The 12,414-nt window shown below is 53.0% G+C and overlaps 1 protein-coding gene across 2 annotated transcripts; it reads right to left on the bottom strand.

Annotated features, from left to right (window-relative positions):
- Nucleotides 1-216: 216 nt before the first annotated feature.
- On the bottom strand, nucleotides 217-8,066 carry SLC46A1 (solute carrier family 46 member 1). Of its 2 annotated transcripts, XM_059669397.1 has the most exons (5): nucleotides 7,795-8,066; nucleotides 6,541-7,393; nucleotides 4,090-4,173; nucleotides 2,363-2,519; nucleotides 217-1,820 (listed from the first exon to the last, which is right to left on the bottom strand). In XM_059669397.1, the coding sequence occupies exons 1-5, from the start codon at nucleotides 8,029-8,031 to the stop codon at nucleotides 1,763-1,765; spliced, it is 1,389 nt and encodes a 462-aa protein (XP_059525380.1). In that variant the 5' UTR covers nucleotides 8,032-8,066; the 3' UTR covers nucleotides 217-1,762. The 2 variants fall into 2 exon arrangements, with proteins under 2 accessions (XP_059525380.1, XP_059525381.1); XM_059669398.1 differs by lacking the exon at nucleotides 4,090-4,173.
- Between the last annotated feature and the right edge of the window lie 4,348 nt (nucleotides 8,067-12,414).

Genomic DNA, 12,414 nt, shown 5'->3' with positions numbered 1-12,414 from the left:
CCTAGGCCTGGCCTCACAGGGCTGGCCCTGAAGCAGAGAGCTGAGAATTAGCCTTTCACCCAAAGCCTGCTCTGAAGCAGGTCTGCAGCGCCAGGGTTTTCTGCTTGGCTGGACTGTAGCTGCTGTCCCCACGTTGGAGCTAAGTCAACTAGGTCCCTACCCCACCTCATCCCACGCCTCCCCAGGGACTGAGAACTGCTCAGGGACACTCAAAGATCAAAAGTCCAGCTCCAACTCATTTATCCTTCCCCCCAGGTCCACGGAGAGAGGCATCTCATCCTAGAACGTATGAGGCAGAAAGGATCTCAGAATATTACCTCTAACCCAGTGTTTCCTAACCTGTCCAACCATGATCAGATCTAGCCTTTCGTAGATGGGCTTGCTCAAGGTCACCCGTGAACCAGGCAGTGGCTGGAGTAGAGCCCAGGCCTGAGCCCAGCCCAGCGCCTTCCTCCCCCGTCCCCCTCCTGCCTCATGCTGGGACAATCAGTGGATTGTCCTCTTCTTGTTCCAGTCTTCCAGTGACAGAGGGGACAGTGAGGTGGGAATCTAGAGACAGGCCTGGGCTGTAAAGGCCACATTGACCTGGGTTTGCCCTAGGACGCACCCATTTTACTTGAGTGATTTCCAGCCAGAAAACTGACTGGCAGGGCTGGTAAGAGAGAATGGGGTAGAAATGGCATTAGGGGGCTGGACCCTGTGGCCAAGTCTGGTTTGAAGAGACAAGTACCACCTGATCTGGGTGCTTGGGGGCTTGTGGTACCTTAATATCAAATCCAATTCTGCCTTTGCAACCTCAGATCCAGGCTGAGGGACGGTCTCAGCACAAGGTCCGGCTGAAATCCCTGGCGATGGGAGGTGTTGGCAGGGCTGAGTGATAAAAACTAATTCTGCTTGGGCTGTTGTTGCCAGGGGGACCAGTACTGGCGCCTTCAGGGAGCGGATCTAACCCTCAGAATGAGCGGCCAGGGCTCTGCTCCAAGCCTCCCTGCTTGGCTTGATGCAAGTCTGGCAGCCCTTCATCTCCCAGCAGCTCAGGAGAACAGAATGGGCAGTCAGATGAGGTCTGGGCTGGCCACGCCCAGGACCAATCCCATGGCAGCTCAAGGGCTTCTGCCCAGCCCAGCAGCTGCTGTGTGACTCATGGGGGCAGACGGGACAGAAAATAAAGGGCCCACAGCCCAATGCCTTGGGTACCAGACGATTCATGTCAGTGTGTTTGTGCTGATTTATTATGATGGTTGGCACTGCTAAGCCAGGGGCTTGATTCCACTGAGTCCGTAGCACGCTCTCTCCATCCCCACAACCCTTCCTCCCCTCGAAATATTCATCATTAAGGCGTGGCTGGTGGCTGCTCACGATGAACTGTGAGCTGTGTAGTCTGGGTTGGAAGCAGAGATGCCACCCCTTGTGCTTCAACTGGTCCCTGAGGCACCACCTCCATCAGGACCTCCTCTCTCCCCTGGAGGGTTTTATGTAATTGCATAAAGGATGAACAGAGACCCCTGTTCCAAATGTCCCTCCCGCCACTGCCTGCCCTGGAGTCAGACTGCCTGGGTTCCAATTCCAGATCCTCGAGTCATAGGCTGGCAAGCTTTGGATGAAGTGGGGGCCCTGGTCTAGCCTGACCACCTTATCCAGGGTGAACACTGCCTTTGAGGGGAGCTGCTGCTGCTGCTGTGGGTGGGGTCCCAGGGGCATACTTCCAGCTGGTTAGTGCTCAGTTCGCCCCTCTTGCCCTCTGTTCTCACGTCTGGGCAGATCAGGGGCTCTGGGGAAACTGCTGGAATTCAGAGCGAGGCTCAGTCTTTCCAAGAATCCTACGAGAGACCAGAGAGAGGGTTCAGGTTTGACATATGGGGGAACCCTCTTCAACTCCTGAAGAAGCGACACAGGCTTTGTTGGGTGGGCCGGTACAGGTATCCCCCCTCCCAACAGAGAGGTGAAAGGCAATGTCCTGAGAAGAGGGCTCTGGTAAGGGAGTCGGAAGGCTATGGGGGCAGAAGTCAGTGGGCAGGCTAGCCTGTGGCCCAGCCACAACCAGCCAAGGAGGCTCTCCGGCTTCCCTTTGGCAGATTTGTCGCCATAGTTCCATCCGTAAAATGCGGATGGAGGGGGACGAAGGGGAGAGACCAACCTTGCCAAGAAGCAATGTTGGCCTGACCCTTCCCCTACTGCCCCCCTGTCCTGCCCTCGGGAAGTGGCTCCAGAGGATTAGGCAGCCATCTGCAGAGGGAGAGTCAGGCTGGGCCTGAAACACCCACAGGAAGTGGTCCAGGCAGCCATTTCTGGTCGGCAGGAGGAGGAAGAGGGAACCTTTGGGATAAAGAGCCCAGGAGCCTGGGACAGAGTCCTAAGTTACCCAATCAGAATGGCAGGGATGAAGAGGAGGCCAGCTCCCAGGAGGAAGGGAAACCCCTTCATGAAGTTCAGGGTGGCTGGGTAGAGCGAGTTGAAGATGCTGGAGGCCATCAGCATGGCCAGGCCATTCACACAGGCCACAGCAGAAAAGAGAGCACCTGCGAAGAAAGAAACATCACACTGTGGAGTCTGGAAGACGTAGGTTCAAATCCTGGCACCACTGCCTCGCAGCTGTGCGAACTGGGGCTCGTCACTGAATCTCTCGGAGTCTCACCCTCCTCACCTGTAAAGCCTACGTCATGTGTTGTGATAAGGTTTCAGTGAGGCCATTCATGGAAAGCACCTGGCACACAGGGGCTATGAAACTAATGGCTGTTGTTAAATCCATGCAGCCAAAGTACATGTGATTATCTTCGAGCAAAAGCCTGAGGAAAATGGTTGTTGGTTTAACCCCTTCAGAGTCATATCCTGCTTGAGGTTCCTCGTGGGGTTAATTCCCAGTTCCAACGCTAATTAGCTGTGTGGTCACTGAACAAGTGCTTAACCTTCTGGGTTCTTGCACCCTTTTTGTTACATAAGGATACTACCTACTTCATAGATTGGTGGCAACACTGAATTCCCATGTAAAGCTCCTATCACAGGGCCTGGCCCCTGGAGGGAGCCAGTTAGTAAGGGCTGTTCTTTTTTCTGGTTCCCCTGGCACCTCTGGGCAGAGTGAAAGTGCTGGATAAAAAGCTTATTGAGTGAATGAGTGAAAGCACCTGGGTCCTGGGACAATAGAACTGATAGTGGGCTATCTACGGCTCCACGTCCTCCTTCCAGGGCAGATGGGGAGAAGTGGATGAGCCAGATGTTTCTAGATTGGGGTCTGAAGACCCAGAGGCCAGAGAAAAGCTCTTCTTTATAGTTATGCCAGCAGAACCCAAATTTTGTGAAATGAGCAATAATCCAACGGAAGTTGAGATTAAACTGTCAGACCATCGGAGCTGGAAGGGCCCGTAGATGTCATCAAGAACAAACCTCTCTTGCCCAGGCCAGTGTGCTCAGTTGGCTGAGCATCATCCTGTGCACCGGTCAGGGCACATGCCCAGCTTTCAGGCTTGGTCCGCAGTAGGACGCGTGTAGGAGGCAGCCTGATCAGATTCTCTCATCATTGTTTCTCCCTCTCCCTCTCCCTTCCTCTCTAAAATCAATAAAAACATTAAAAAAACAACAACACTCTTACATAAATGAGGAAACAGTCCCAGAGAGGGAAAAGGGACCTGCCTAAAATCACATAGCCGGTGGGTAACAGAGCCAGGACTAAAACCCAGATCCCAAGACCTGCTGCTCTTAAAAACAGACCTGGGTTTGCATCCTAGCGCCACCACTTACTGAGTGGCCCTGAGTAAGTCAATTTAACCCTCTGGGCCTCTGCTTCCTTATCTTAGGGACAATGAAACCTACACCACAAAGTTGCTCACGCCCTCTGAGCTTGTACGCTCTGACCCCAGTGAAGCAGGCATGCTGGCATCACCGCATCCATTTTACAGATGGAAAAGCTGAGGTCTGGAGAGGGCAAATCCCCTGTTTGGGTCACCCAAAGACCAAAATGGTGCTCTGCTGACTGTAAACTCCAACTCTGTGGTCTGAAAACCCAAGGCACTGTGGTCCTCTGCCAGCTCTGGGCAATTTGTTCTGAGAACATTGGGCACAAGGAACCAGATGCTGGTTGACCATGACACTTACCCTGCTCTGACTTGCTCACCAGCTTGGAGAGCTTGGCCCGGACAATGGGTGTAATGACTAAAGACAGGAAGAGGAGCCCGTACCCTGTGGAGAAACAAACACCAGGAAGATGGGGTTAGGGAGGGGGGTGCCCAAGCAAGATGTAAGCAGAGCTCCTAGACCACCCCAGATGGGACTCAGGTTAGACACAGGAAGAAATTCCTTGATAGAGAAGGACACAATGACTACGGAGGAATGGAGACTACCCTTCTCAAGCTTTGGCCTACCTGCTACCTCTTTTATGAATAAACGCTGATTCCCACCCAATGGCATTTTTGTCAGAACACCTCTTGTGGTCCCACATAGTAGGGAGATGGCAGAGCACATAAAACAAGCCCAGACTTTGGAGGCAGTCCTGAGTTCAAAACCTGATGTTATCACTGTGTGGCCCGGGCCTGACTCCCATCTGTAAAAGGATAACAAGGCCTTCCCCACAGGATGATTCTGGAGTGTTAGGAGGCTGAAAAATGGCTCGAGATATGAGGTCCTAATCCCTGGAATCTATAAACGTTGCCTTATTTAGAAAACGAGATAAAGTTAATAATCTTGAGATGAGGAGATGATTCTGGATGATGACAACCTGATAAGTTGGGCCCTAAATAATCTGACATGGACAGAATGAAAAAGGCACACAAATGAGGAGGCAATGTAATCACAGAGGCAGAGACCACCGTGATGCAGCCAGGAGCCAAGGAATGCTGGCAGCCCCCAGCAGTCAGAAGGGATGAGGGACGGATTCCCTCCTAGAACCTATGAAAGGAATGTGGCTCTCCTGACACTCTGATTTTGGTCCAGTGATATGGATTCTTGCCTCCAGAACTGTGAGAGAATAGATTTCTGTGTTTTAAGCCTCCAAATTTGTGGTAATTCGTTACAGCAGCCCTAGAAAATGGATACATCAGAAAATATCCATGAAGAGCGTGGCATAGGAAGCACATAGTGAGCGGAAGTCCCTTTGCACTTTGCGTTCTGTTACTCACAGGCGTACGCTATTTCCTTTACAACCATTCTTTCCCTTGTGTGACTATTGCCTCCTCAGTAAAACTGCAAGCCCCTAGAGCAGCAATTTTCAACCAGTGTGCCACGACACACTGGTATGATGCCACAAGAATTTTTAAAACATGCAATACCTGACTATGTAGTCAGGGGCATGACCTATTTTCCCTTAGACTGTCAAATTAAAAAATGACAACAGCCATCCAGTATGAATGAATCAAAATTATACCTTTTTTTTTTTTTGGTCAGATCGGCAAAAAATAGAATACATTTTTTGGTGTGCCGCAGAATTTTAGTAATTAGCTTATGTGTGCCATGAGATGAAAAGGGTTGAAAATGGCTGCCCGATTGGATAGTAGATCCTTCAGAGTGGGTATACGATGAGGCACCACAGGGCCCCTTTGGGTGTCAGGCTCCCAAATCCCACTCTGCTGAGGCTCCCCAGAGCAATGACAGCGTCTTCATCATCACTGAGCCCAGCACCGAATCGATGGGAGATGCTGTGGGCAGGAGAGAAAGGTGCCGGGTCCCCTTCAGCCTCACTGTCCAGGCAAGCAGCCAAGTTAATACATCTGTGATTACTGAATGGCTCACTTTGTACACTACATAGTTTAGACTCTAAACTTTAGAGCTTTATCAAAATAAATCTGTCCCTTTAAGAAAGTTAACTTCCTCATTCCCAGCTGCCCCTCTCCCACCAACATAAGAACTAACGCAAGCAAGAACTTGATAACTGTGGTATGAAAGGCTGGCTCTTTTAAAAACACCCAAAGAAGCTGACTAAGGATATTTGAGGTAGGTCCCGTGATTATCAGAGAAGTGAGTATTAAGACAGTAATAGCATGGACTTTGTCTAAGAATATCATGAATATTGGCTATGGGAGGCCAAGGAATGAAGCAATTAGTGCATGAGCCATACTTTTGTCCGTTGCTCTGTCTTACTAACAATATTTATGATTGATAATGTGGATTAATTACTTTGGCTAATGAAGTTCAAGATTTTACGTATAACAAAAATGCCAGCCCAGATGGCACGGCTCAGTGGTTGAGCAACGACCAATGAACCAGGAGGTCACAGTTCGATTCCCAGTCAGGGCATATGCCCAAGTTGTGGGCTTGATCCCTAGTAGGGCGGGGGGGGAGGGGGCGTGGGGTGTAGGAGACAGCTGATCAATGATTCTCTCTCATCATTGATGTTTCTCTCTCTCTTTCTCTCTCTCCCTTCCTCTCTGAAATCAATAAAAATATATATATTTTTAAAAAGATGCCATTTTTATGAGGTTTCTTAGTTGTCTGTCTTCCAGTGCAAGCTAGGAACATAACGATGTTTCCAAAGGCATAAACCAGCAAGTGGCTGTCCCCCAATCTTCACCCAGCACCTCTGGGATAAACTGTCCCTGAGCCCACACACATTACCTGCGAACATCAGGGGTGTGATGGTAGCGAACGCAAAGACCACCATCCCCAGGATGTTAAAGGCCAAGCCAATCTCAGCCACCCAGGTGTCCGTCAGGCAGAATCGCATAAGCCACAGGCCCAGCAGGCTGGTGAAATACGGGAGGTGTCTGGCTGCAGAGCCGTAGCCAATCAGCTTGGAGTCCCAGCAGAGGGGTCTGCTCAGCTCATAGATGGTCAGGATGTCCTGGGCGCCAAAGTGCACAGTGATCACCACAAAGATGACCAGTGAGTACAGGGCCAAGTGCTTCCTGGACTTGTCCGGGGCCGGAGCCGTGTAGAGCCGGACAATGGATCGGTGGTGACGGAACGTGAAGAGCCGGGCAGGTGTTGGCTCCATCACAGTCTCGCCAAAGCAGAAAGCGGCATAGAAAGTCATGAATATCAGCAAGGCCAAGGCCAGCCAGAAGGGGTTGGCGTAACCCTGGGCCTGGAGCCAGTGGCCCCCAATGAGGCTCGCCACCATCCCCGCCACCCCGATGCATGCTTCCAGCAGGGCCATGCGGATGGTTCGATTGCGGTGAGAGCTGACATCTGCCACGGAGGCGAAGCCAGCAGCCAGGAGGCCACTGAAGTCGCCCAGGAAGGCACAAAGGATGCGGCCCAGCACGAAGTAGCCGACGTGGAGCTGCAGCTGCACCACAAGGATGGATACCAGCGCCTGGAGCAGCAGGCCCAGCGACGCCAGCACCAGCAGGGGACGGCGGCCCACACAGTCACTCCAAGCGCCCAGCAAGGTGGACGAGAAGAGCCCCACCAGGAAGCCGCCCAGGTTCATGTAGAGGGTCCAGTGAGAGGTGAGGGTCTCCACTTCCTGTGGGGGCATGAGTCTCACCAGGGCGTTCTTCCTCACTCTGAGCTCCCTCCACCCCCACTTCCCTGAAACTACCACCATCCTGGGAGAGGCGGGGATGCGGGCTTTCTTTGGAGCCCTACACTCCAGAGAATTTCAGTGCAGCTCTCAAAAATTGGCCCTAGAAGGAGGGTTATAGAAAACGGGCCTACGTCCTTTCCCCTTCCTTCTTTTGGGCCCTCTTTTGTTAACTCTTAAAGCTAGAGGAACTTTACGCATCCTCCATACTGCAGTAATCGGGCAGGCCGACCACCCAATATCCATGACCGCCTGGGAGGCCCCACCTTCCCGCCCGCCCCGCCCCCTCGTCTGTCCCCTCTCGCTAGCTCAGGGCCCGCTCGGTGCCACCTCCCCGCTTCTACCTGCATGATGGGGTTCGCGCTGTGGTTGCTGCAGCCGCCTCTATCGTGGGTGCCATTGTAGCCGAGGTCGGCACTGAAGCGGTGCCACAGGTACTGCGTGGTGAGCGGGCCCTGCAGGACCAAGGCGAAGTTGGCAAGGAAGAGGATGGGCCCCACGGGGCCGCGGAACAGCACCTTCGCCGCGGGGCGGCTGCGGGGTGCGCCCGCGGAGCTCGCGCTCCGCTCGGGGCGCTCCATGCGCGTGCAATTCGAGCTGGCGCGAGGCAGATGACGCGGCTTTCTGCGCCTGCGCGGGCGTCTCCAGCTCAAAGTCTGGTGAGGGGGCGGGTGTGCAAGACCTGAGATCCACTCACTCACGCCCCGCCCTGTCTGGGCTGACGAGGGCGGGCGCCCAGCTCCCAGGTGACCTCACCTGCAAACTGTACAAGGATACTGCCCTGCAGCCCTCCTCTCCAGTCCCCGGTGAACAATAAGGAAAACATCAGCATTTAACATTTATTGATCGTTCACTGGGTGCCGGGCACTGCACTAAACTGTGTGCTTTCGCCTCCCAATAACCATATAGACTAGCCACTATGAAAGACCCTCATCCGCAGAAGAGGGAACGAGGACGTGGGGCCCTCGAGGCCCAAGTGGTGAAACACAGGATTTCTGCTGCCTATGCAGATGTGCGCTGTAACTCCGAGTGGGTTAGGGTGCAGCCTGGAGCTCTATTTACTGACTCCGTTCTGTTACATAGGCTCCGCTACTATCTTGGACAAAACCAGTACCTCCCTGTGCCCCAGTTTCTTCACCTTTAAAATGGTGAAGAGCCTGCCTCAAAGTGTTGCTGTGGGAGAACGGTGTCTGGTACATTGTAGGTGCTATTGTTGTTACTAGTAGGCTGTCACTTGCTCCACTCCTGCCCTAGCATCTTTTCCTGGGAAATTAGTCTTGTTTGGGGGCCGGAAGCTGGTTCTGAGGTGTCGTTGGAGAGACAGTGGAAGAGGAGGAGATGGTGGAGGGCCTTGGAGGCTATGGGGTGTGGCTCTGTATGTGATAGGAATTGGGCCGGAAGGCCTGTTTTATGGCCTGTAAAAGAGAACAGTATTATCTGCCTTCCTCCCTTCTTCACTCATTCAGTGCATTTACTGAGTACCCTGTCTGGGTCAGGGACCATGCTGGGGAACCTCTGGAATCACAGCAGTGAAGGAAACAGGCCCCGTAGTTTCTAGAATGGCGAGGGAGAGACGTCAAAGAATCCTACTAGTGCAGGTATGATTTCAACTGTGGCAAGTGCTGTAAGGAAAGGAATTGTGGGGCTCCAAGGGTGCTAATTCAGGAGGCTGGGCCTGGTCTGAGGGGAGCAGAGCCAGGAATGATGGTGGCAACGTGGCAGCTGATTGGATTTCTGGAGGCAGGCCCTGATTGTTGGGGGCGGGGGGGCGGGGCTCCATTTCTGGCCACCACAACTGCCAGTGGCCTTGTTGCTGGCTTTTTGACAATCCTCCACTTCCCGGGAGCCAGGAAGAGTCCCACGCTCAGAATGAGTAGATGTTCGCTATTTACTGTGCACTGAATGGTGGCCTGCTCCTCATAGGACCCTTGCCACCTTGTGGTCTTCCTAAAGATAGGAAATTCTACATGAAACATGAGGAACCATGGGTTGGCTCCCTCCCCTCTCCACCACCTACACAAAAGTTTGGCCCAGTTAGGTCAGCTACAGTGAGGGAGGAGTACCCAGCTGAAATCTTAGAATTATCCTATCTAATAAAAGAGAAACGTGGTAATTAGCATACGACTGCTACCCTTCCCATTGGCTAATCAGGGAGATATGCAAATTAACTGCCAGCCAAGATGGCCGCAGGCAGCCAGGCAGCTTAAAGCAAACATGAGGCTTGCTTGCTTCAGTGACGGAGGACTCCAACGTTCCCCGCCTGCCGCTGCCGGCCTCTGAGCTGCAACTCTAAGCAACTATGTTACAAATATAGAAGCTAAACAAAACCCCAGAAACCTGCTTTAGTCCGTCGGGCTTCAGCCAGCAGGATCACAACATTGTTTGAAACCTGCTTTCAGCAGCGGAGGCCTAAGAGCTGGAGCCAAGCCTGAGAGCTAAAGCATGCCCAGAATAAAAAAAAAAGAAAAAAAGGAGCGGTTGGGAGCTTCAGTCACTCGCCAGCCTGAAAACAGCCCTCAGCCCCTCACCCAGACTGGCCAGGCACCCCAGTGGGGACCCCCACCCTGATCCAGGACACCCTTCAGGGCAAACCAGCCAGCCCCCACCCATGCACCAGGCCTCTATCCTATATAGTAAAAGGGTAATATGCCTCCCAGCACCGGGATCAGCGGAGCCGAGAGGCCTCCCGGCACCCAGATCAGTGTGACAGGGGGCAGCGCCCAAACCCCCTGATTGCCCTGCGGCTCTGTGTGTGACAGGGGGCGGAGCCACAACCTCCCTATCCGCCCTGCTCTGTTTGTGAGAGGGGAAGGCGCCCCAACCCCCTGATCAGCCCTGCTCTGTGCCTGATAGGGGGAGCTCCCCAACCCCCTGATCGTTCTGCGGCTCTGTGTGTGACAGGGTGTGGTGCCCCAACCCCCTGATCGGCCCTGCTCTGTGTGTGACAGGGGGCAGCGCCCCAACCCCCTGATCGGCCCTGCTCTGTGTGTGATGGGGTAGAGCCATAACCTCCCCATCGGCCCTGCCCTGAGTGTGACAGTGGAGGCGCCCCAACCCCCTGATCGGCCCTGCTCTGTGGGTGATAGAAGGCAGCGCCCCACCCCCCACACCCCAGGCCCTGCTCTGTGTGTGATGGGGTAGAGCCATAACCTCCCCATCGGCCCTGCTCTGTGCGTGACAAGGGGGAGCTCCCCAACCCCCTGATCAGCCCTGCTCTGTGCGTGACAGGGGGTGGCACCACAACCTCCCTATCAACCCTGCCTTGAGTGTGACAGAGGGCGGTGCACCAACCCCCCAATTGGCCCTACCCTGAGCATGACTGAGGGTGGCATCGCAACCTCCCAATCCACCCTGCTCTGTGCATGACAGGGGGCGGCGCCCCAACTCCCCAATCGGCCCTGCTCTGAGCCCGACCAGGGGCTGCACCTAGGGATTGGGCCTGCCCTCTGCCACCCGGGAGCAGGCCTAAGCCAGCAGGTCGTTATCTCCCGAGGGGTCCCAGACTGCGAGAGGGCACAGGCCAGGCTGAGGGACCCCTCCTCACCCCCCCCCCCGAGTGCACAAATTTTTGTGCACCGGGCCTCTAGTCTTATATAATAAAAGGCTAATATGCAAATTGGCTGAACAGAGGAACGACTGGTTGCTATGACATGCACTGACCACCAGGGGGCAGACGCTCAGTGCAGGAGCTGCCCTCTGGTGATCAGTGTGCTCCTACAGGGGGAGCACCACTCAACCAGAAGCCGGGCTCATGGCTGGCCAGTGCAGTGGCAGTGTCAGGAGCTTCTCCTGCCTCCGTGGCAGTGCTAAGGATATCTGACTGATGGGCTCCCAGACTGCGAGAGGGCGCAGGCCGGGCTGAGGGGACCCCCCCTCCACCCCGAGTGCACCTCTGGTATATATATATTTCCAACTCTTCTAATATAAACTTGTCTTTTTATCATGGAGCATATAAAAATGTTTTAAGTCAGATGATGTTCCTCTAGTTCACACCTATTCTGACTCAACTGAAGATCAATTTCATGCCCCTTAGTATTCTGGAGATATCAGTAAGAGCTGACTTTATTACCAGGCACTATATAAGGTCATTCCACACATTATCTTATTCAATCCTCACCATACCTTATGATGATGTATCTATGGTTTTAGAGAGATGCAGGAAAATGGTCCTTCCCACTCTGAGTATAGGCTATCTCCTCATACCTGTCCCAGTTTCCTGGATCCCAAGATTAGTATATATTAGTCCCTTTGCCAGGAATACCCTTCCCACCTTGCTTGGCCTATTCAGTTCCTATTCATTCTTCAAGACCCACCTCTGTGTCATACTTCTAGGCAGAATTAGTTATTGCATCATATGTGTTTCACCATACTGTGTTCATACATTTAACCCCATACATTTGTACTTAACCTGGTTATAAATATGTGTTTACAGGTTTGTCTCCTCCCAACCCATGTCCATATTCTACCTCCGGATTTGAGGGCAGAGATGATATTTTATTCACCTCTGCATCTCCTAGCAGCAGGGCTGGCATGCAATAACATGAAATATTAAATAGGTTTGATGGCATGCACCAACTCCAGTTAATTGATTGCAGTTGCCTGGATTGCTGCATTGAGATGGGCTATTTCTCTGGCCTGGTAGAAAGGAGTCCTGGATCCCTTGGTTATGTCAGCCATGGGCTCAGGAATGAAAAGTATTGGCAGTAATGACAGTGCTGTCCTACCTGGGATATGTGCTCAGTAAGTTTTCTTGAGAAGCTTTGGGAAGTGCCCGGAAGCTGTAGTGGTTTCTTCACTCCCCAGTTTCTGCACAACCTCTGTGAGAGACGTGATTGCACGTGGCTTCCTCATTGAAACGGCAATCTGGCAACAGCTTACACCCAAAGCCTGTGCTTCCTCCCCACAAGTGGCCAATTACGTCTTCTAAACTGCTGATGGTGTTTAGCGACATGAAGAGGAAGGGA

Source organism: Myotis daubentonii, chromosome 16, assembly GCF_963259705.1.
Source record: "Myotis daubentonii chromosome 16, mMyoDau2.1, whole genome shotgun sequence".
NCBI classification, from domain to species: Eukaryota; Metazoa; Chordata; class Mammalia; order Chiroptera; family Vespertilionidae; genus Myotis; species Myotis daubentonii.
This window is presented reverse-complemented; position numbering and strand designations above follow the sequence as displayed.